Source organism: Hemitrygon akajei, unplaced genomic scaffold, assembly GCF_048418815.1.
Source record: "Hemitrygon akajei unplaced genomic scaffold, sHemAka1.3 Scf000199, whole genome shotgun sequence".
Taxonomy (NCBI): domain Eukaryota; kingdom Metazoa; phylum Chordata; class Chondrichthyes; order Myliobatiformes; family Dasyatidae; genus Hemitrygon; species Hemitrygon akajei.
The window spans coordinates 359,342-385,137 of NW_027332084.1; the positions used below are offsets into that span (position 1 = coordinate 359,342).

At 44.7% G+C, this 25,796-nt stretch overlaps 1 protein-coding gene across 1 annotated transcript; it reads left to right on the plus strand.

The window, feature by feature from the left end:
• The first annotated feature begins 1,168 nt into the window (after nucleotides 1-1,168).
• LOC140724379 (uncharacterized) lies at nucleotides 1,169-25,693 on the plus strand. The gene is made up of 3 exons (XM_073038826.1): nucleotides 1,169-2,544; nucleotides 4,633-4,699; nucleotides 23,380-25,693. The coding sequence occupies exons 1-3, from the start codon at nucleotides 1,426-1,428 to the stop codon at nucleotides 24,759-24,761; spliced, it is 2,568 nt and encodes an 855-aa protein (XP_072894927.1). The 5' UTR covers nucleotides 1,169-1,425; the 3' UTR covers nucleotides 24,762-25,693.
• Nucleotides 25,694-25,796: the final 103 nt, after the last annotated feature.

Below are 25,796 nucleotides of genomic sequence, written 5' to 3' on the forward strand. Positions count from 1 at the left end.
TATAAGAGTTGGAATGTAATGGTGAAGTTGTATTAGACATTGGTAAGACTGAATTTGGAGTATTCTGTGCAGCTTTGGTCACCTAATTACAGGAAGGATATTAATAAGTTTGAAAGAGTGCAGAGAAGGTTTACAAGGATGTTGCTGGGACTTGAGAAACTGAGTTACAGAGAAAGGTTGAATGGGTTAGGACTTTATTCCTTGGAATGTAGGAGAATGAGGGGTGATTTGATAGAGGTGTATAAAATTATGATGGATATAGATAGAGTGAATGTAAGCAGGCTTTTTCCACTGAGGCCAGGGGAGAAAAAAAAACAGAGGTCATGGGTTAAGGGTGAAGAGAGAAAAGTTTAAAGGGAATATTAGGGGGTGCTTCTTCACTCAGAGAGTGGTGGGAGTGTGGAATCAGCTACCAGATGAAGTGGTGAATGCGGACTCACTTTTGACATTTAAGAAAAACTTGGACAGATATATGGATGAGAGGGGCTTGGAGGGATATGGCCCAGGTGCAGGTCAGTGGGACTAGGCAGAAAAATGGTTCTGCACAGCCATGAAGGGCCAAAAGGCCTGTTTCTGTACTGTAATGTTCCATGGTTCTGTTGTTGAAATTTCCCAGGGAAGAAATGGCTAACATGAGGGGGCATCATTTTAAGCTGCTTGGAAATAGATACTGAGGGGATTTTGGGGTAAGTTTTTTACACAGAGAGTGGTGGGTGCGTGAAATGCACTTCCAGATATTTGTGTGAGATTCCCATCTGCATGTTAACAAAGGCTATTTGCGTCAGAGTGTTCAGTTACTGTGGGGCCAGCAGCCCATGCAGCTCAGTGGTAACAGGGAATAATACCAATGGAGAGAGTCAAACTGAGCCAAGTCACAGATTGGAGATGGCAGAAATGCCCCATTCTTATAGAGACAGGAGGAGCATCAGAGAGTTTGATGGTCATTCCAGATACCAGCATTGTGCCCAGTTAGAAGATGATTTCTCTCTCCAACTTGGGATGAACTTCACTGCAACAGTGTGATGTCAGATCACACCTTGACAACTCAAGTGATCTCATCTGAAATGTTGTCCTACACCCATTGATGGATTTTGTAAATCTTTTTTACAGGTTAAAAATGACAAGGAATTTGTCTTCGGGAATCTCAAACACAACACACCAGTTTTGTTGTCTTTGTCCAGATATTTAAGAAGTGCAGCAAAGGATTCACACGATCATCCTTCCTGCTCAGACTGTGGGGAGGGATTCACTCTATCATCTAACTGACTGGCATGCCCGTCATTTTACATGGGAGTTCACCTGCTCAGACAGTGGGATGGATTCACTCAGTCATTTCAACTGAAGGTACTTCAGCAAGTTCACACTGGGCAGAGGCTGGTCATCTGCTGAATTTGTGGGAAAGGATTCACTCGGTCATCTGACCTAATGGCTCACCAGAGAGTTCACACTGGGGAGAGGCCGTTCATCTGCTCAGACTGTGGGAAGGGATTCATTTCGTCATCTAAACTGAAGATACATCAGAGAGTTCACACTGGAGAGAGGCCGTTCACCTGCTCAGACTGTGGGAAGGGATTCACTCAGTCATCCTACCTACTGGTACACCAGTCAGTTCACACTGGGGAAAGGCCGTTCACCTGCTCAGAGTGTGGGAAAGGATTTTCTCAATCATCCACCTTAATGGCTCACCAGCGAGTTCATAGTGGGGAGCGGCCGTTCACCTGCTCGGAATGTGGGAGGGGGTTCACTCGGTCATATAAACTGAAGGTACATCAGCGAGTTCACACTGGAGAGAGGCCATTCACCTGCTCAGACTGTGGGAAGGGATTCACTCAGTCATGTCTACTGAAGTTACATCAGCGAGTTCACACTGGGGAGCGGCCGTTCACTTGCTCAGACTGTGGGAAGGGATTCACTTGCTCATCTCAACTGAAGGTACATCAGCGAGTTCATACTGGGGAGAGGCCGTTCACCTGCACAGTCTGTGGGAAGGGATTCACTTTGTCACCTCACCTACTGAGACACCAGTTAGTTCATACTGGGGAGTGGCCATTCACTTGCTCAGTCTGTGGAAAGGGATTCACTGAATCATCTTTCCTGCAGAGACACCAGTCAGTTCACACTGGGAAGTGGCGGTTCACCTGCTCAGACTGTGGGAAGGGATTCAATCGGTTATCTCACCTGCTGTCACACCAGTCAGCCCACACAGGGAAAGGGCCGTTCACCTGCTCAGTCTGTGGGAAGGGTTTCATTTCGTCATCTCAACTGAAGATACATCAGCGATGTCACACTGGGGAGAGGCCGTTCTCCTGCACAGACTGTGGGAAGGGATTCACTATGTCATCTCATCTGAAGGTACATCAGAGAGTTCACACTGGGGAGAGTCCATTCACCTGCTCAGACTGTGGGAAGGGATTCACTTCGTCATCTCAACTGAAGGTACATCAGAGAGTTCACACTGGGGAGAGGCCGTTCACCTGCTCAGACTGTGGGAAGGGATTCACTCGGACATCTCAACTACAGAGACACCAGCGAGTTCACACTGGGTAGAGGCCGATTTCATGCTCAAACTTTGGGAAAAAGTTCTCTCAGCCAAATCCACCAAATGTGTATCACTGTTGACACTGGGGAGATTCCGTTCACCTGCTGTGAATGTGGGAAGCGATTCACTCAGTGAATTAACCTTGTGTAACTCTCACTTCAGCTTGCAGCTTAATATAAGGGGTGATAGACCCCAGCCTGGCTAAACTTAAGAAATCTCGTTTGGATGGATGCTGTATGATGTGTCCCCTGCTACAAATCAGTACCCTGAAGTAACAGTAAACAATATCTGATTAAACAATTGAGCTTTGTAATTCTTACTTTGACCAGAGGGTTAGTAAAGAAAACAAATAAAAAAAAGAAAAAGGGCCCACTCTCTCCATTTGCATTTTCTCATCTCTCCCTGGCAAAAGACCATGAAAATCACTCTTCCAGACTCACAAGAAAGGACATTTCTGTCATTGGACAGCCCCACACTCCAAAACCCTGTTATCTCTAGTCATAGCCTAAACATTGCTGCTACTGAGAAACCATTACCTCAGCTGGGAAACATTACTGAGAGGTCGTTACATCAGCAGTGAAACCTTACAGCATGTAAGACTTGTGACACACTGCCGGTTCACACTGGGGGGAAAGTTTCAATAAGCTGCATGCTGGATATTTGTTCATCACCGTTGCTGAATGCAACTTCGAGAGTGACTGTCGGTGCTGAACTCTGCAATTATTGCTGCTGCTCACCACACCCAGTTCTGCACCCTGGTCACTGGGCATGGGAGGAGTTTCATCTGCTGCACATTCACCTTTAATGGGACTGGAGTTTAATATTCTTGGTCTAAGACAAATAAATCAGTTCTATTTTCAACTCTGTCTCTGGTACTTACTGAATTTATAACACACCTAGTGTACAGTAGTGAGTCAACTCAAGCCAGCTGGACGCTGCCAGTGATTCAGTTCCACGACAGTCCTTTTAAATCCTCCCCTGTTGTTCATCTCTTGCTCTCCCTGGATGGTGAGATCCACCACTGGATCCATCATCCAGTGGTGACGGATTCCAAACAGACACCACTCTGTGGTGAAGAGGATTCCTTTGAGTTTTCTGCAGAGTGAAGAAGTCGAGGAGAAGGAAATCAGAAGTGGGGCGTGGCAATGTCAGAGTAGAAACATTTTGAAGCTGATTGACAGAGAAAATCTTTTGTTTGTCTGACTGATGACACGAACAATACCTGTGGTGAAGTGCTCCACTGGTCGAGGAACATATGTCTGTTGGGAAATGCTTTATCTATTAAGGGAGTTGTTCCTGCTTGTTTATCTTGTAATATTGTATCCGGATGGTTATTATGAATTGTCCTATCTGAAATAATGTATTGATTAATGTATAATTTTGTCACCATCTCATCTGCTCAGATCGTTGGGATGTCTCCCATGGAGGATCATACTCGTTCAACTGATTAATGTTTCCTTCCATAGTGATGATTCATTTTTCTGAGTTGGCCTCTCATTTAAGTTTTCCTGTCTGTATTTCTTATCACAATTGCATATACACACATGGAGTGCTGAATCCAGTTCATTTTTGATGAAAATATATATACCTAGAAGTTTTATCTGACTGTTCTGTGATATTTTTTATTTCATGTATATTATTTCTCTTCCTCCATCTGTCTAAGGTAGTGTTAATCTAAGTGGGTTTGAGTGTAAATAGTCTTTTCTAAAGCTTTTTTAAGTTCTGGTTTATCTTTCTAAATTTTACTTATTGAAATGGGACCAAGATATTTTTATTTAAAAAAAAAGTCGATGTCAGTATTGATGAAAGTGTTTATTGCCTGTGTTGTATTTGTTAATTACTGAGCTCTATTTGGTAGTTCTTTTTAAAGCCTTGAACTGAATTTTGTCAAAGGTTTTCCCTATTTTGCTCTACTTTCTATTTTATTTGCTTGTTGATATTCCAGATATGTGGGTATCAAGAGTCCTGGTGAAGGGTCTTGGCCCGAAATATTGGTTCCCATCCATAGATGCTGCCTGACATGCTGAGCTCCTCCAGCAGTTTGTGTGTGGCTCTCTAGATTTCTAGCATCTGCAGGTCCTCTTGTTTCCCAGATACTTATATGTTTCTTGAAAGAAGAAGCCAAGAACAAGCTGGTAGTGGGGTTGTGTGGCTCTGTTGGTAAAATATTAAATAAAATCATTAGAAAGAAGTGGCATAGGGTTGGAAGGTGTAAAATCTGTGGGTAGAATTAAGGAACAGCAAATGTAAAAAAGAATCCCTGATGAGAATTGTACAGAGACCCCCAAACAGTAGTAAGTATGTGGTCTTCAAATTACAATGGGAGATAGAAAATGCGTGCCAAGAGGGCAATGTTACAGTAGTCATGGGGGATTGTCATGCAGGTGATTAGGAAAATTGGGATGGTGTTGGTCTCAAGAGGAGGAATTCCTTGAATGCCTACAAAATGCTTTTTTAGAGCAACTCGTGATTGAGCCCACTTGGGGGTCAGCTTTTCTGGATTGGGTGTTGTAATAAACCAGAATTAATTAGGTCACTTAAGTCCAAAGAACCTTTAGGGGTAAGTGATCTTAATGTGATCAAATTCACCCTGACATTAGAGAAGGAGAAGCTAAAGTCAGGTGGAATAAAGAGAATTAGAGAGGCACGCGGGAAAAATTGGTCAAATTTGATCTAAAAAAACATGGGCCGGGATGAAAACAGAGCAGCAATGTCTGGAATTTTTGGAAGGCACGGGATATATACAGTGGCATGCAAAAGTTTGGGCACCCCTGTTCAAAATTTCTGTTACTGTGAATAGCTAAGCGAGTAAACGATGACCTGATTACAAAAGGCATAAAGTTAAAGATGACACATTTTTAAATATATTTTAAGCAAGATTACATTGTTATTTCCATCTTTTAATATTTCAAAAAAACAAAAATGGAAAAGGGCCCGAAGCAAAAGTTTGGGCACCCTGCATGGTCATTACTGAGTAGCACCCCCTTTGGCAAGTATCACAGCTTGTGAACACTTTTTGTCGCCAGCCAAGAGTCTTTCAATTCTTGTTTGAGTAAATTTCTGGGTTCACTCATAAGTAGCAAAGTACTGACTGTGGAAATTACAAATGAGAATATTATTCGAGTCACAGAGAGCAGCAGTACTGAAACAGGCCCTTCTAGTCCATGCTGACCTGTTTTTGTTGTTACTGCCTGGTTCCAACTACCTGCACCAGAGCCTCCATACACCTCCCATCCACGTCCTCACCCAAATTCCTCTTTAGTGTCTAAATCAAACCCACATCCTCCACTTCCACTGGCAGCTCATTCCACACTCTCACCAACTTCTGAGTGAAGAATTCCCCTTCAGATTCCCCGAAAATAATTCACTTTCACCCTGAATGTATGTCAGGGTGAGAGGGAGGACGGGGCAGAGAGGGAAGACAGTAAGGGGAGGGGGTGTTCGAGTGCAGAGAGGAAAACAGAGTGAAGAGATTATACTTAATATCTTTCAGAAAAATGTAATTGAACTTGCTGCAAACCTACTCTCCATACCCTGTACATTCTTAACCAAATTATTGATCCAGATGACAATAATGGTTGACGTCCAAAGTAAATGTTATTATCAGAGTACGTATATGTCACTACATACAACCCTGAGATTGTTTTTCCTACAGGAACACTTAGAAAATCTTTAGAATAATAACAGGATCAATGAAAGATCAAGTGGAGCATAGAATTCAACAAACTGTGCAAATGGAAATATAATTAAATATCAATGAATAATGAGAGCAATGTGGTGTAACCCTGGGGAACCTCACTAGGCCGGGGCCTCGAATCCAATAAACAGTCTCCCAGCATCACTCTCTGCTTCCTACCATCAAGACAACTGTGCATCCAGTGAGCCATCTCTCCCTGGATCCCGTGTGGTCTGACTTTCCACAGCAACTTACCATGCTGAACCTTATCAAAGGCCTCACTGATGCCCATATCGGCCCCGATCCTGGGACAGAGGTGTCACCGATCAGAGGGCATGGATTTAAGCAGAGGATGAAGAGGGTTAGAGGGATCTGAGGAGGAGATTTCTCACTCAGAGGGTAGCTGAAATCTGGAGCACACTGCCCGAGGTGGTGGTGGAGGCAGGTCCCTTCACATCATTTATGAACAGGATGAGCATTGAAACTGCCGAGATACAGTCGGCTATGAACCAAGTGCTGATAAATGGGACCAGTGTAGACAGTGAGTGGATGGTCAGAACAGGTATGGCCGGCCAAAGACCTGTTTCCGTGCTGTGTGATCCATCACTCCGGACATGCTAAATTAACGATGCAAGGCATTGATTTCAAAACTCCACACCCCACTCCAACCTGAAGTAAACCAGACTGCACCCCTTTGTCACCACTGGGAATATCTGTTTCTGTCAAGGTAACATACAAATTGATCACTTTGGCTAAACAACTGGCAATTGATGAAGTTCCTGTGTCTTCTTCCATTAATGTTGCTGCCTTACAGCAAAACTAACCCTCTCACTGTGTCAGAATCAGTGATTAAATCAGACCCCAAACACTGTGCTTTCACCCCTGCACGTTATAACTGGAACCATCTCACTGAGGGTCTGATGGAGACAAAACCATGTCTTCCCACAGCTGGTTCCACCTGTTGGTGTGTCCTCTTTCCTCCACCTCCAGGGAAGCTGCATCTCCACACAAACTCCTCACTTGAGACGACTGTCTGTACCCGTGACACAGGAAATCACATCACTGTCACTCTCCTGATACCGTGTCTGACCTGCTCACCTCCGGGTATCCTCCCTCAGCAAGCCTCTTCCTCCGTCACCATCTGTGAGATTTTTTAAAAATACAATCACTGTAGAACGATCTATCAGACAGCTGCTGTACCCCTCCATCCCGGACGATGGTTTGCTGATTAAAACTCTCTCTCCTCAGCCCCTTCCCTATTCCCTTTCCCTTTGCAAACTCCAGATATGCCAGCTGATCCGAACCCACTGTGAGGACATTTATATCTCACAGGAGGATGTAGAAACCCGTGTTGTTCTCTGATACAGAGGTCACTGACACCCCACCGCCATCCCAATCTGCACCAACAGTCCATGACGGTGACAGCTCTTCCAGACACTGGGGCTTTGTAACAAACACAATGTTAACAGCAAGATTAGACAGTAATTCATTTGAAGAGAGAATTGTTGCTTCCTAAAATGACACACCACCACTCAGCTGGCCGGGCAGCATCTATCAGAGAGAAAAGCCACACTCCCACTCCACCCCCCGCATAAAACAATGCAATCAGAGGTTTATGATCATTTTCAATATCAAAAGATTGCCCTGACACAAACTGATGAAATGCCTCACAAGGAAACAAAATGCTGAGCAATTCTTTTTAAATCTGGGCATAACGTGTTTCTGGATCAGATAATGAACGAGTTGCAAGTGCCACTTGTAGCCATTCCTTATCATGTTATGATCATTTTCAACATCAATACATTCCCCAGTGGGAATCGGAATGAAAATGTTTGGACACCAGGAAGTCCCGCTCGGAGCGGATAGTTCAAAGGTTAATTTATTATCAAAGCAGGTATCCGTAAACAATTCTTGAGCTTTTTTTCTTCTCCGGAAAACCACGAAAGTCGTTCAGAGAGAAAAATCAAACTCCCACCTCAACCCCCGTATCAAAAAGACAGCATCCCGATCATCAAACCCCCAAAATCCACCCCTCCCGCACAAAAGGGAACAATATCGTCGACCGCCACCCCCCCCCCCCCCCCCCAAACAACCCTACCCGCACAACTGCGGAGGAGCCGATGTCACCAGTGTAGAGGCGGCCGCGTCGGGAGCAGCGGACACAACGGGCGACCCCGGAAGATTCACAGGTGAAGTGTCCCCTCACCTGGAAGGATGTTTGGACAACGGAGAGAGTTCGACCCTCCGGCCCTTTCACTGTGACACCCCGAACTCCACATCAAATCCGTCCAAACGAATCTGGGTGAACTTTAATGACCAATAAATATAAATCCTCTCAGCGATCAGCTGTCTGAGTGATTCCCTGACTCTGAGAGGCAGGGGTATCTATGGTCCACACTGTCAGGGTGTTGAGTTTACTAAGAGACAAAGACTGCAGGGACGAGAGGTTTTCTGTTGACTGATACACTGTGTGTGGACCCCGCTGGCAATTCTGGTGTTGTGACCCGAATCGAGACAAACACCACGCTGCCCACTCCACCAACAACACGGCACAGCCGGACACATAACAGGGGACTTTACATCTCATAACACTGGATTCAGTGATGAAACCCGTGATTAATGTTGTTGTCCCACCGAAAAATCCATTAAAGTGCTTTTAAATACGAGCTCTCCCCCACAGGTGACGTCACACAGCTCCCCCCCCCACTCGCCTGACGTCACACATGGGCTCCCCACACCGGGATCTGCCCTGACGGGCGCGGTGTGTTACGTCACCCACGTGCTGCTGTGCTCGAGCTTTATCGGTTTAACGGCTGGGCTAATAATTAAGTGTTTATAAACATAGACTGATTTAACTGAAACCTGCACATTTCCTGTGTGGGTCTGAATTGTGTGATGGGATGGGATGGGAATCGAAATTATAACTCTGAGAACTCTGTGAACTGGGGGTGGCTGAAAAGGGATCGGGGAAGATATGGAGGGAAAAAACTAAATACGTGTCTGGTGTAAATCTGGAAATAATATAGGGAAATAATGAAATAATTTGGGAAATGCGGCGGTGGGTCGGGCAATATGTGAAGGGGGTGGAACAGTCACCGAGTCACGTGATCCTGTTTACCGCAGATCGTCAGCATTTTCCGAGGCTCCGCCCAACGCCGGTGACGCAATAAGCACATTGCGCATGCTCACATTCCCGGGAACGGCAATGTTTTTTCGTTCTTTGTGAAAGCGGGACGGCGGTGAGATCGGGATCGGGAGGGGGTTCTCGCCCCCTTGGACGGGGAGCCGGAGACGGATTATTCTCTGCGGGGCAACACCAACAATTTCCCTTCGGTGAGTATTGAAGCCGGTCCCGAGCGGGGATGTCTGACGTTGGGTAGTGAGTTCACTTTCCCGAACTCAAACAAGAGAAAATCTGCAGAAGCTGGAAATTCGAGCAACGCGCACAAAATGCTGGAGGAACTCAGCAGTCCGGGCAGAATCTAGGGGAAGAATACAGTCGACATTACCGGCCGAAACCCTTCGGCAGGACTGGAGAATAAAAGGTAGGGGTGGGGGAGGGAGAGAGAAACACAAGGTGATCGGTGATGAACTTTCCCGAACTGGCGGCCTCGCCTCGGTTCCTTCACAGAATCTGCCGGGGTCGGTCCGGGTTGTGAGACCTTCACACCGAACCGTCTGAGATGAGCCGCCGCTCAGCCCGTTGTTTTGGTCCGATTAGCAGGATGTCGTAAACATGTTTCTATATTGTTAATGACAGAGAATCGTATAATTTGTGTTCCGTGTGTTATCTGAATGTACTTGCCTGTGATGCTGCCACAAGTCAGTGTTTCTCTGTACCTGTACCTTCCCGTACTTGTGCACTTGGCAATAAATTCAACAGGACCTGAGAAATCTCAGTGAGATTTGATTAGTGATGATCATCTTGGCAGCTCGGTAGGTCGAATGTTAAATGCAAAACCCTGAACAGTGTTGATGATCAGAGGAATCTTAGAGTCCAAGTTCATCGCTCCCTGAAAGAGACTGCACAGATTGATCGGGTCGATAAGAAGGCAAATGGCATGGTTGTCTTTATTAGTTGAAGCACTGAGTTCAAAAGTCATGAAGTTGTGTTGCAGCTTTACAAAGCTAGTTAGACCACATCTGGAGTGTTTCATACAGTTCTTAATTAGTTTTAATTAATTAGTTTTGCTACAACAAGTGTATGGGACATTGGAAAAAAAGTTGAATTTCCCTATGTGGATGAATAAAGTATCTATCTATCTATCTATCTGGTCGCCCCCATTCTCGGAAGGATGTCGGGGCTTTGGAGATGGTGCAGAAGAAATTTACCAGGATACTGCTTGGATTAGAGGGCATGAGCTATAACGGGAGGTTGGACAAACGTGTTGTTTTCTCTGGGGTGAGACTGGATAGATGTTTATAAGATTACCAGAGGATTAGAAGCAGTGTCTCAGAAGGCAGCGTCCAATGTTAAGGAACTCCGGCACCCAGGGCTGCCCTTTTCTCAATGTTACCATCAGAGAGGGAGATATAGAAGCCTGAAGGCACATACTCAGTGATTCAGAAACAGAATCTTCCCCTCTGCCATCTGATTTCCAAATGGACATTGAAACCTTGAACATGACCTATGCCTCTTATAATCTTATACACCTCTATCAGGTCACCTCTTATCCTCCGTCACTCCAAGGAGAAAAGGCCGAGTTCACTCCACCTATTCTCATAAGGCATGCTCCCCAATCCAGGCAACATCCTTGTAAACCTCCTCTGCACTCTTTCTAAGGTTTCCACATTCTTCCTGTAGTGAGGTGACCAGAAGTGAGCACAGTGGCGTGTGACCAGGGTCCTGTATAGCTGCAACATTACCTTTCCCTTCTAAACTCAATCCCACGATTAATAAAGGTCAATGCACCATACGTCGTCTTAACCAGAGAGTCAACCTGCATATCAGATTTGAGTGTCCTATGGACTCAGACCCCAAGATCCCTCTGATCCTCCACACTGTGAAGAGTCTTACCATTAATGCTATATTCTGCCATCATGTTTGACCTAATAAATTGAACAACTTCAAACTTATCCAGGTTGAACTCCATTTGGGACTTCTCAGCCCAGTTTTGCATCCTTTCAGTGTCCCGCTGTAACCTCTGACATCCCTCCACACTATCCACAACACCTCCAACCTTTGAGTCATCAGCAAATTTACTAACACATCCCTTTACTTCCTCATCCAAGTCATTTATAACAATTACAATGAGCAATGGTCCCAGATATACATACACTGTAATTGTTATTATTTTATTTTGTTTTATTTTTCTTCTATATTATGTATTGCATTGAAATGCTGCTGCAAAGTTAACAAAGTTTACACCACACGCCAGTGATAATAAACCTGATTATGAATCTATGTGGACAGATGATATATTTTTCTGGGGGTTGAAATGTCTAATACACTTAAGGTGAGACGAGATGTAAGCAGCAAGTTTGTCTCTTTCCACAGAGTGGTTGGTAGCTGGACTCTCTGCCTGGGGTGGGAGACCCCACCAGTCACGTGATCCTGTTTGCCCCTCCCATTTATCCACAGATGTAACAATCTCTTCGCTCATGCTCACTGTCTCCAGGTGGGTGGTGTTTTCCTTTCTGCTCAGTACTGAAGCGGATCGTCTGTGGGATTGGGAAAGGGTCCTCCCCTCCTGGGTCAGGAAGCCGTGGTCAGATCGGGAAAGGGTCCTCCCCTCCTGGGTCAGGAAGCCAGGGGTCAGATCAGGAAAGAGTCCTCCCCTCCTGGGTCAGGAAGACAGGGGTCAGATCACAGTCTGCAGGCCAAAGATATCGTTTTCCCATCAGTGAGTATTGAGACCGATCCCGAGTGGGGAGATCCAATGTTAGCCGTGAGCGCCGAACTGAGGGCCAATTACTCATTTATTTTCTAATTATCTGGGCTCTTCAAAAAAATGTGGATTTCACTTAATCTGCATTGAACGATCCAAACCAGGAGCCCAGGCTGTTTATTTCCACAGAGTTGAAATTAGAGACCCACCAACAGGTCACGTGAGGCTGTTTAATGCAGATCTACCCCGCCCTCTGGTTTGTGAATCATGATCATGCGGTGTGTGGTCAGAGTCCCCGGATGTGAGGTTATGCTTCCTTCGTGTTGTGTTGGGAAATCTGATGTTGGCCCCTGAGTCACTTTAACTTCCCTCACTTCCTGAGGCTCCTTGCATTTGTCCTGGAGCTTTATGGCTGTTGTCTTCTCCCGGATTGGGGTGGGTGGGAAAGAACGACCCAGGTCGTGGGGATCTTTGCTTTCACTATCTGCTTTCCTGAGGGTCGGGAAGTCTAGGGTGAGAATGGTTTCTGTGATCTGCCGATCTGGATCCAAAGGTCTCTGCCACTCCTCGCAGTCACGGGCGGAGCAGTTACCATGCAAAGCGTGAAGTGTCCGAATGGGAAACTTTCTATGGTGTGTTGATAAAAATCTGGTGAGGGTCAGATATGCATCAACTATCTGGGTCAACCTTGGTCCACCCTGTATCATACCTCTGCAATGATATATATCGGCAATCTTTCTTGTCTTCATTGTGAAGTATTCTTTCATCCTCACTGAGTTATTTCCTGAATCATTTTTTGTCAGCTGGAAAGTTAGAGGGTCATCAGGTACCAGTTCTGTTGTGGATTGGTGTGGGAGTGCTAGTTTTTGAACTGTGACTGGCTGACACACTGCATCATTTTACAATCAGCAAAGAGTACTGGGAGAGTTGCCGCTTGGACTCTAGTCCTGTGTTGGCTTTGACTTTGGTTAGTGCTTCTACAGATGGGGCTGAATGGTCGTCCTTATGCAATGAAGCAGAAATTTCGAGCAGCTGGACATTGGTTGTGGGGAAATCCCCGATTGCACTACCCAGTGTGAGATGGGAGGACAATGTGTGAGACTCTCAGGGTCGGTGAGTGGCAGATTAAGCTGTGTGATTCTGTGAGATTGGGTCCTGGGATATCATAGTTTTTGATCCAGGTAAAATGGATGCGAGGATCGAGCTGCTTGTGCTTATGAGGTGTTGAGCAAGTATTTCTGGTCTGGGAGCAGATATTTGTTTTTGGAGTTCCTTTGGAAGCAATGACTGCCAGTCTGAGGAGAGGATGAGTTCCCTTTCCATTCTCACAGGGACAGGTTATGAGTAACTGGGCAGTTCCATTTTTACAACAGTAGAAATAGACCCGTGAGTTTGGTGTTCAAACTGTGTTTGGAAATCTCCCCTCACTGTCACCTGTCTGTCACTCGGTGCAAATCAGGCAGAATCTCAAGTTGCAGGAGATCTGCAATAAAAACTGAAAATGTTTGAAGTCATTCTGATGAAACATTATTGGCCTGAATTGTAAAGTTTGTTCCTCTCCCAAAGCTGTTCCTTACTTGCTGAGCATTTCTGATAATACTAGTTTCTTTTTATTACATTTACCTTGGAATGGTTTATATTTCCTGAAATTAACCTGGAAATGGAAATGGCTCATTCTGTGCTAGTAGAACAGTACAGAAACCACAACTTACCCTGTATATTATCCTGGTACCAATTTATCTCTTATTCCTGGAAATGTGTTCAGTACAGTTGCTGCTAACATGGTTTACTAGAATAATCTCAGGAATAATCGATGTTATGTATGAGGAGCATTTGATGGTTCTGGACCTGTGCTTAATGGAGTTCAGAGGGACGGTGGGGGTGGTGGAGGGATGTATGGATAAGTAAACCTACCGAAAGCTGAAAAGCCTGGATACAGTGGACATGGAGAGGATGTTTCCATTAGACAGGGATTCTGTGATCTGACAGCACTGTCTCAGAATAAAGATGCTTCCCTTTAAAACTGAGATGAGAAGAATTTTTTGGCTAAAAGATGTCTGATATGTGGAATTTGTTGCTGCAGAGGTTGGTTGAGACTGCCATTTGGGTATATTTATGACAGAAATTAATATATTCATGATTGGTGAGTAGCTCAGGATTACAGGAGGAAGGCAGGAATATGATGTTGGAATAAAAGTCAGCCATGGTTAAATGGTGGGGCGGACTAGATGGATCGAATCACATAATTCTGTTCCTGACTGAATGATGGCTCCTTCTTATCCCATATCATTTAGTGATGTGTGAGGGACAATAAAAGATTGTTCACTGAGATTATTATATCTGCCTTCAATGTTTAAATTTCAGTGAGTTTTGTTCTTAGTAACATTAAGCAGAAATGTTTGGTTCTCCTTTTTAATGTTAACGTGCTTCATTATCTCTCTGGTTAAAGTTAGACCTGCGGTGAGAGGTTTATTGGAAGAAAAACCCCAACTGGAAGCAAACCACAGCTGAAGACGAGGGAACAGCAACAAGTGAACCAGCCTGAGGACTGAGAACAGCAACTGGAGAGAACAGCTCTGCATCAAGAGACTCAGAGTTCCCAGTGATTCAGTCATGAGAAAGTTTGGTGAGTCTCATTTACTCAAACAGAGGACCTTTGGACATTACATACCTGTAAAATGTAAGCTTGGAAATAGTTAGAGGGAGACTGAATGTGCCCAGAATAACCAGTTATGCTTCTGTCAGACACAGTTGCAATCAGTCCCGGTCTGGTAATTTGCTTCCAGCAGCCCAGCCCTTTAAGACCACTCCCATTCTGTCGAAGTCGAATCCGGATTAAGTCACTCAGAGACCGTATAGTATAAACTCTTTATTCCAAGCACCTGGGGCTTACTCAGTTAGTCACTCAGTTGGGAACAGACTGTGACTGTTCCCACCCAATCCACGAATTCCCCTCACACCACAGATATATCTGTCCAGATACTCCCCACACAGGACAGGCTGGAGCCAAAAGTTGTTTACTATGACAGCCCCTAAAGACGTTACAAAATAGTCATAATGACTTGCACACACAGAACAGACTGAAGCTGTCCTATCTCTACACATGAGTGCACAAGGAGATAAGCATCCTGAAACCCTAGCTAGCTACCCTGAAGAAGAAATATGGCTCAGCACGGCTTAGCACATTGGTTGATCATCAAAAGTTTCTTTCAGAAAAACAGGCTGCTATTGTTTAACAAAGTGTTAACCCTTTTACATACTTTATCGTTCCCTCCTTTAGATCATTACGTGATCAACAAAGCAGTAACTTTTTACAGAGAAAGCAACCGAGTAGATCTTTGACTTCTCAGTGGGTAAAAATGGCATACATCAGTAATTATAACAATGATATGTACAACCATTTGGACATAATGCAATATCATGCCCCACATATTACCGACAGGTCTTCGAAGATCACCATTTCGACCCTTCGGTGAACCCGTGTACATCCTGCCCTACTCTCTTGATGCTGTCAGTCTCCTTGGCTGTGTGCTTGGAGAGGGATGTAACATTAGTAGACTTATCAGGGACATAGGCGCAGCATTCTGTGTCAATAACAGCACAGGTGCCCCCTTTCTCAGCTGGGATAAAATCTAAAGCTGTACAATTCTGTACGACTGTTTGCCGGATTGCAATCATTTCAGTGGATATTTCTGTTACTTGGGCCTGTGTTTCTGTCAGGGCCGCTGCAGTATTGTGGCCAGCTCCTCAAGTGCTTGTAGCCAAATTGATTATCTCTCGTGAATTCCTGGTTACTCCATAGGAGAGAAAAGCGATCATCCAAAATCACTCAGTCTCAGTTATTTCTCTCCGCTGCTGGGCTCCTGCAGGTATGGCCAAGATGCATGTTTCCCAGTGTAGGAAGTTCCGTTTGGTGGGGGCCTGAGATACCATCCCTCAAAACATTGACAGCCACAGTCATCTCTGACTGGACCACAGTTCCTCACTCTGTTCCCTGGGTGTTATTTGAAAAAGCCCAGGCTGAGAGTTCCTCACTCTAGTTGAGCAGGATTACTGACTTTTGAATCATACTTTTACCATACTGAGGAATTTTGGCACAAACCCAGCAGGCCCCTGGTTCTACCTGCTTGGCCCAGTTGTGACAGAGAGACAGAAAGGTGTTAACATAGGGACCCCTGGGTGCTGGGGTGAGCCCTCTTAAAGACATAAACACAAACACCACTGTTACGCACCCATAACAGTTTAAATGAACCAGCAGCTATAGACCACACCTGGACTCTGGTTTTGATGTTAAAAGCACTGTCTTTATTAGTATCTACTTATAATATAACAAATTAAGCAAAATAATCAAAAGTTTAAAAGTGTTATGAGTACACATAAGTGTAAATATAACTCCAAAACCACTGAGCTCAGGGAATACCAAGCTGAAAGTCTTGAGATGATAAAGTATGAAAGTTCAGTTCATCCACGGAGTCAATAACGAGAGAGAGATATTTGTAATCCAAGGTGAATGTCGAGAGAAGGCAATTACGTTGAATTCCACAAATTCCACAGTGGTAAAACAGGATAACAGTCGCCGTAGGTCTTATCCGTCGTTGTTCTAAATCCACATACGAATTATCATCAGAAGTAGCTTATCACAGGAGTACTGTCTTCAGAAGGAACTACCACCCAGGCAAGGATTAACACACAGGTAGATTCTGCAAGGTACTCCCAATCCAGATCCAACACACAACGTATTACTGACAGTGATTTCCACAGAATATCCCTTCTCACAAGTGTTTACCACATAACACACCCGAATCCAGCTAAGGGTTAACAAAAGTGGTAGCCACGGTATACTCCAACAAAATCCCCAGATGGATTATACGAATCATCACCAACAGTGATTGGTCACAGGGGTACCTCTTCAAGTGAATTACCACACCCAGGCAAGGGTTAGCACAAGTGGTCCTCACAGGATACTCCCAAACCAACAGATCCACTCCAATGGATCAAACAAAGTGACAATCACATATTCGGTATACACTGAATCAATAATCAACCCACCCTTGTGGGCATAGGTGACCTTTGGCCACTAGGTCCTTTGTTTCGAACCTTCCATCTTCTTTCTTTCTCTCTGGCTGACTGTGTTTGTGACTGTCCTTGCCTAAATAAAACAAGCTGCGAGCAAGTGTAAACATGCTGCCTAGTCAAATAGTTCTGCCCCCCTCTCTCTCTTAGTAAGAATCAAACAGGAGAATATTAGTTCTGGGGTTGATCAGGATTTGAAAGTCAGGTCCCAATAATATGTCAAAGCTCGTCACATTCGATTTTGGTCATTGTCAGGCCAATCCATATTATTTGTATTAATAATGTTGGCTAACTTTGTAAGCATTGGAGCAGTAAATCATTATTAATGGGTATTTGTCCCCCCAGTTTAAAGGCTTGGTCTCCTGTGAAAGTGCCATAGCAGGCCACAAATCATATCCAGGGTCAATATGCCAGACATGGGTTCGGAATCCCATGTTTCCCTATCAGTTCAAACTTTAGACTGATGTCCCTACCCTTCCCTCCTATCTGGGCCGGCCTTGGTTTGCTTACGTTGTTTTTCCTGCTCTCATTTTCGGCGCTCATCCACCCATTCACGCTCCGCTTTTAGCGTCTCCCAACCTTTGGCATTCCTTCTGCAGTTCATACCTCTATCCCTTTCTCACATGCATTATTCCCCCAACTTGCTGATAATATACTGTTCCACTTTAAAGGTATGTCACATTCGGAATTTTTTCCAGTTAGCCGAGGATTTCCTTCCACGCTGCTGTGTGGTGTTGGGAAATCATGTACAAGGCAAGTTACAGCTGTAGTTTGCCATTGCCTTCTGCTGGGTGAGTTGTTTTGTTCACCAGCTCTAACCCAGCACAGATGAAAGTGTGCAAGGGAGTCGGCTGGGTTTGAACTCGAGACCTCTCGCCTCGAAGTCCAACGCTGAAGCCACTAGGCCACCAGTGGCATAGCTGGCAAAGTTCCATTTTACATCTGCCTTTTCCTTCCATTCCCTTTTCAACAATTTCCACTTCTTTCCTCAGTTCTTTTTCCATATCAGATTTACTGCTTGTTCTCATGAGGTAATAACCCAGGCTCCCCCACCCCCCTCCACCCGTGGCCACATTTTGTTCCCCAATTTCTTACTCAGTTCTGCACTCATCATTTGCAAATTTTTTTCCTTGTCTGGAAAACTCTCACACAAAATTGTGTAGGGCTGTCCTGGCACACTCGTATCAATCGACTGCAATTGACCGATTATCTCTAAGTAATTTATCGGGCACAAAGCCTCCTGCTCAATTAACAATCAGATAAATTTACCTGGCAGGCACCTCCTGCTCAATTGATGAATTTACCTGACTTGTCTGCTTCCTGCCCATTTAGTAAAGTTTACCCAGTAACGCCTCCTGGCCACTTAGTAAAATTTTGCCTACCTTATATGAGCCTCCTGACAGATTTTTTTCCCGATCCTGTCAAGGTATGTGATCAGCCTTGGGCAAGGCACCGTACGTCCAAAGGAACTGACAGTGAGTGACAAATGTAAAATACCTATTGGGCACCCTGTCAGTCTCCACAGTCCCCAGAGTGGTTCAGCTGCTTACTCAGCCCGTCTGCTTGGTGCTCTGTATATTGAGATCCTGTTCATGATGCCAAATGTTAAAGCTGAATCTGAATAAAACTCGAGAGAACAGCTTCTTATTGACACCACAGTTTATTGCACATTCTCCTGCAGGAGTTTGAGCTCCTGTTGTCAAAGGGAAGGCACGTAAGCACTGCCACTATCTGACAAGTCGACTGACTTGGGTTACAGCCGTATATTTATTCATAGTACACCCCATGCATTACTATTGCAAGATGTTATTTGAACTGGTACGCCCACCAAGTGTGTTGGTGCAAATCTTAATTACAAATCTTAATTGCAAATCTTAACAGAGTTTGCTATATCGAGGTTTTAATTATGGATGGATGTACTGTCCAGTCCTTATCAGTTATTCCCTTTGCAAGGCCCTGACTTAATTACAAACAGATGTTCATTCCTGCCCTTATCAGCAAGTCCTCCTCCCCTTACTCAAATGAGGGTACAATGTATAATGGTATCAACTAACAACGGTACAGTATACAATGTTATCAGCTCTCAATGTGTCTCTCTGCAAGCCACAGAGAACTGGTTATGAGCCTGTCCTGGCTAACCACTGAAGACAGTGTTTACTTTGGTTCAAATATTCCTATTCAGTCCCAATTATTCTTCTAGCCAGAGGTTACATATGTTCAAAATGAATTTTTTTATATATCTTCAATTCCTCAAGAGGGTTCAGGGGAAATATTTATGTCCAATATAGAAACTGGTGTTACCTGTATGTATTGTGGCAATGCAAGAGGTGCTGGAGAATTTGCAAGTGGAAAGACTTGGAGTAAAATTTGCAAATCTGACTTTTTAAAGCATAATTTAGCAAGCAAACCACATATGGACAATATGCAAAAGCTCTGGTGAGAAAATCCTTCATTACCCGTTACAGGCCTGCTACATAGGTTGTGAGAGAGTGCAGATGAATTCGATCGAACTCGGGAGATCAAAGTACTTATCAACAGTGATTTGCGAGCTGTGAAAATAATTACCTCTCTGTATAAAATTCACTATGCACATGTCACTGGGTAAAAAAAATGCACAGTACATGATTTATGTGCACACTGGTCATTACAAATTAGAGGGGACATTGGTGGGAAGGTGGGGAGACCTCCAGTGTCCCTGATGCCCTCACCAACAAGATGTGCATCCAGCTGCAGCTTGTAACCCTGCACTTTAAGGAGTTGGAACTGGAAGTGTATGAATTCCGGATCATCCAGGAGTTGGAGGGGGTGATCGATATGACATGAAGAGAGGTGAGTTACACCCAAGGTGCAGGACACAGGAAACTGGGAGAGAGTCAGGAAGGGGAATGAGGTTAAATAGCCATCGCAGAGTACTCTTGTTGCTATCCCACACAACAATAGGTGGAACACTTCAGAAACTGTTGGGGGGGTGGGAGGGTAGATTACCTGACAGAGAAAAGTCAAAGAGGTGATAGTGAATTCATTAGTTAGGGGAACAGAACAGGAGGGGACTAATATCCTAGTGGTAAGGCTTGCTAGTGCTAGTGTGGGTGGAGAGGGTGATGTGGTTAAAATAAGTTGCAGGGGAAATGGGAGCCAGAATGACAGAACAGATAGTGGAGATGGTGAATTGAATTGAAGTGACTTTATTCGATACATCCTTCCTACACATGAGGAGTAGAAATCTTTACATTACATCTTCACCAAAATGTGCAATGTGTAATTAATAGTAATATATAATAGATAGTTTGTAGATAGGACAGTCAATATAACATTGAAATGCAATTGTATCAGCATGAATTAATCAGTTTGATGGCCTGGTAGAAGATAATGTCCCAGAGCCTGTTGGTACTTTTGCTGTGGTACCGTTTCCTGGATGGTAGCAGCAGGAACAGTTTGTAGTTGTGGTGAATTTGGTCCCTGATATCCTTTGGGCCTTTTGACACACTTGTCCCTGTAAATGTCCTGAATAGTGGAAAGTTCACATCTACAGATGCGCTGGACTGTCTGCACCACTCTCTGTCGTTTCCTGCGATTAAGGGAAGCACAGTTCCCATACCAGGCAGTGATGCAGCCAGTCAGGATGCTCTCAATTGTGTCCCTGTAGAATGTCCTCAGGAGTTTGGGTCCCCGTCCCCAACTTGTTCAACCATCTGAGGTGAAAGAGGTGCTGCTGTGCTCTTTTCACAACACAGCCGGTATGTACACACAATGTGAGATCCTTGGTAATATTTATGCTGAGGAATTTAAAGCTGTTCACCTTCTTAAACCCAGATACATTGATGTCAACAGGGGTTAGCCTGTCTCCATTCCTCCTGTAATCCACAATCAGCTTTGTTTTTGTGACAATGAGGGAGAGTTTGTTTTCTTGACACCAGTCAGATGTTGTTCGGACCTCAGACAGAGTCAGCAATCAAATGGTTGAGCATGGTGTGATGAATGTGCTGAGCTGTGTATATCAGAATGCAAGAAGCATCGTAGGAAAGCCCAATGAGCTCAGGACAGGGAATTATGATATTGTAGCTATTATTGGAATTTGGTTGCACCCAACAGTCTGAGGGATTTAGAGGAACAACTTTGTAGAGAGATTGCGGACCATGCCAATAAACAAAGGTTGATTCAGTAAGTGATTTTAACTTTCCATATATTGAATGGGACTCCCATACTGTAAAAGGACTAGATGGGGTAAAGTTTGTCAAATGTGCCCTTAATCAGGACGTAGTATTCCCGACATAGAGGTGTGCAATAAGCTGTTAGGAAATGATCAGGGCTGGTGACAGAATTTGTGATCATAATGCCATGAGATTCAAAGTAAAGATGGAAAAAGAGAGGTCTGGATTACGGGTTGAGATTCTAAATTGGAGAAAGGTCAATTTTGATGGTATCAGAAACATCTGACAAGTGTGGTTTGGAACAGGCTCATTCCTGGCAACAGAGTTCTTGTAAGTGGGAGGCCTTCAGAAGTGAAATTTTGAGGATGTGGAGATTGTATGTGCCTGTCAAAATAAAAGTTGAAAAGTTACAGGTGCAGGGAACCTTGCTTTTCAAGAGATATTGAGGCCCCGGATATTTTGTTCCTCCAAATCCCTCAGACTGTTGGGAGCTACCAAGATCCATTAATGACTACAATATCAGGATTCCACGCCCTGAGCTTATCTGGCTTTTTTTTTTAAAGTTGTCTGCTGTTGGTTTCTAAAAGATTCCCAATAGTCTTTGCTCTTTTGTTTGCCCTCTCTTTGGCTTTTATGTTGGCTTTGGCTTCTCATTTTAGTCACGGATATGTCCTCCTGCCTTTCCAATGCTTCCACTTCTTTGGGATGTATCGATCACTCAGCTCCCGAGTTGCTCCCAGAAACTCCAGCCATTGCTGCTCCGTTGTCACTCCTACCTTTTCCCATCCAAACAAGTTTGGCCAGCTTCTTTATCACAGAAACATGGAGAAGTTCAGTCCAGAAACAGGATATTTGGCCCATCTAGTCAATGCCAAAAAACATTTAAGCTGTCTAATGCAAATACCTGCACCGGGACCATCACCCTCCATACACCTACCATCCAGGCTCCCATCCAAACTTCCTTTAAATGGTGAAACTGAGCTCATTTTCACTACTTATATTCATCTCATTCCACACTGTCATGACCGGTGAAGAGCTTTTCCACATGTTCCCATAAAATTTTCACCTTCCCCACTTACCCATGACCTCTGGTTGTCATCCCACACAACTTCAGTGGGAAAAGCTGCTTGCATTTATCCTATCTATACCCTCATAATGTTGTATACGTCTAAGAAATCCTCAAAGCAGTGTACATTTTCCTTGTTTATGTTTCGAGCCGTTTTTAGGTGTATAAGATGATGAGGGGCATTGATCGTGTGGATAGCCAGTTTTTTTTTCCCCAGGTCTGAAATGGCTAACACGAGAGGACATAGTTTTAAGGTGCTTGGAAGTAGATACCGAGGGGATGTCAGGGGTAAGTATTTTACACAGAGAGTGGTGGGTGCGTGGAATACACTGCCGGCTATTTGTGTGAGAGTGTTTCAGTTACTGTGGGGTCAGGCACCCATGCAGCTCAGTGGGAACAGGGAATAATACCAATGGAGAGAGTCAAACTGAGCCAGGTCACAGATTGGAGATGGCAGAAATGCCCCATTCTTATAGAGACAGGAAGAGCATCAGAGCGTTCAATGCTCATTCCAGATACCAGCACTGTGCCCAGTTAGAAGATGATTTCTCCATCCAAATTGTGTTGAACTTCACTGTAACAGTGTGATGTCAGTTCACACCTTGACAACTCACGTGATCTGAAATGTTGTCCTGCACCCATTGATGGATTTTTAAAATCTTTTTACAGGTTACAAATGACAAGAAATTTGTCTACGGAAATCTCGAATATAGTTTTGCTGTCTCTGTCCAGATATTTAAGAAATGGAGCAAGGGATTCACTCGATCATCCTTCCTGTTCAGACTGTGGGGAGGGATTCACTCGGTCATCTGACTTACTGGCATGTCCATCATTTTAATCAGGGGGGAAACCATTCATCTGCTCAGACAGTGGGAATGGATTCAGTCGGTCATTTCAACTGAATGTATATCAGCAAGTTTACACTGGGCAAGGCCATTCACCTGTGCTGTGTGTGAGAAGGGATGCAGTCAGTCTTCCCACCTGTGGACACCCCAGTCAGTTCACACTGGGCAGAGGCTGGTCATCTGCTGAATTTATGGGGTAAGGATTCACTCGGTCATCTGTCCTAATGGCTCACAAGCGAGTTCTCACCGGGGAGTGGCCGTTTACCTGTTCGGACTGTGGGAAGGGATTCACTTGCTCATCTAAACTGAAGATCCATCAAAGAATTCACACTGGGGAGAAACTGTTTACCTGCTCAGACTGTGGGAAGGGATTCACTCAGTCATCTGAACTGAAGGTACATCAGAGAGTTCACACTGGGGAGAGGCCGTTCACCTGCTCAGTCTGTGAGAAGGGATTCACCACATCATCTCACCTACTGATTCACCTGTCAGTTCACACTGCAGTGAGAGATTTCACCTGCTCAGTCTGTGGGAAGACATTCACTCAGTCATCTAACCTGCAGAGACACCAGCAAGTTCACACTGGGGAGAAGCTGTTCACCTGCTCAGACTGTGGGAAGGGATTCACTCGATCATTCAACCTACAGAGTCACCAGCGAGTTCACACTGGGGAGTGGCTGTTCACTTGCTCAGACTGTGGGAAGGGGTTCACTCAGGCATCTCACTTACGGAGACACCAGTCAGTTCACACTGGGGAGAAGCCATTCACCTGCTCATTCTGTGGGAAGACATTCACTCAGTCATCCAACCTACAGACACACCAGCGAGTTCACACTGGGGAGAAGCCGTTCACTTGCTCAGACTGTGGAAAGGGATTCACACAGTTAGGTAGCCTACAAACACACCAGTTAGTTCACACTGGGGAGCGGCCATTCACCTGCTCAGACTGTGGGAAGAGATTCACCACATCATCTCACCTAGTGACTCACCAGTCAGTTCACACTGCAGTGAGGGATTTCATCTGTTCAGTCTGTGGGAAGAGATTCACTCAGTCATCTAACCTACAGAGACACCAGCAAGTTCACACTGGGGAGAAGCTGTTCACCTGCTCAGACTGTGGGAAAGGATTCACTCGATTATTCAATCTACAGAGTCACCAGCGAGTTCACACTGGGGAGAGGCTGTTCACCTGCTTAGACTGTGGGAAGGGATTCACTCAGGCATCTCACCTACGGAGACACCAGTCAGTTCACACTGGGGAGAAGCCATTCACCTGCTCAGTCTGTGGAAAGACATTCACTCAGTCATCCAACCTACAGACTCACCAGCGAGTTCACACTGGGGAGAGGCCGTTCACCTGCTCAGACTGTGGAAAGGGATTCACACAGTTAGGTAGCCTACAAGCACACCAGTTAGTTCACACTGGGGAGCGGCCATTCACCTGCTCAGACTGTGGGAAAGGATTCACCACATCATCTCACCTAGTGACTCACCAGTCAGTTCACACTGCAGAGAGGGATTTCACCCGCTCAGATTGTGAGAAGGGATTCACTCAGTCATCTGATCTGCTAGCACACCAGTGAGTTCCACTGGGGAGAGGCCGTCGACCTGCGAATGTGGGAAGGCATTCACACGATCATCTCATCTATTAAAACACCAGCGAGTTCACACCACAGATCATCTGCTCAGGCTTTGGGAAGAGATCATCTCAACCGTCTCCACCAAAGCTGCATCATTGTGTTCCACTTGGGAGAGGCTGTTCACTTGCTGTGAATATGGGAAGGGATTCACTCAGTAATCTAACCTTGTAACACACGACCGGGTTCACATTGGGGAGAAAGTTTCAATAAGCTGTAGGCTGGATATTTTTCTATCCCCATTGCTGAATGCAATTTCGAGAGTGACTGGGGAATCTAGTACAAGAGGGCATGACGTAAGGTTTGCAGGGCGCCCATTCAGAACAGAGATGCGGAGAATTTTTTTTTTGTCAGAGGGTGGTGAATCTATGGAATTTGTTGCCACGGGCAGCAGTGGAGGCCAAGTCATTGGGTGTGTTTAAGGCAGAGATTGATAGGTATCTGAGTAGTCAGGGCATCAAAGGTTACGGTGAGAAGGTGGGGAAATGGGACTAAAGGGCAGATTGGATCCACTCATGATGAAATTGTGGAGCAGACTCGATGGGCCGAATGGCCGAATCTGCTCCTTTGTGTTATGGTCTTATGTGAATTTTTCTCATGTGTGTTATTCCTCTTCCTCCTTCTGTCCAAGGTCGTGTTAATCTCAGTGGGTTTGAGTGTAAGTAGTTTTTTCTAAACTTGTCATTTCAGTTCTTACTTATCTTTGTAAATTTTACTGATTGAAATGGGACTAAAATATTTTCATTAAAAAAAGTCAATGTCGGTATTGATGGAAGTGTTTATTGCCTTTGTTGTAATTGTTAACTATTGAGCTCTGTTCGGCAGTTTTTTAAAGCCTTGAAATAAATTTTGTCAAAGGTTTTCCCAATATTGCACTACTTTCTGTTGCTTTTGCTTGTTGATTTTTCAGATACGTGGTTATCACGAGTCCCGGTGAGGGGTCACGGCTGGAAATGTTAATTCCCATCCATAGATGCTGCC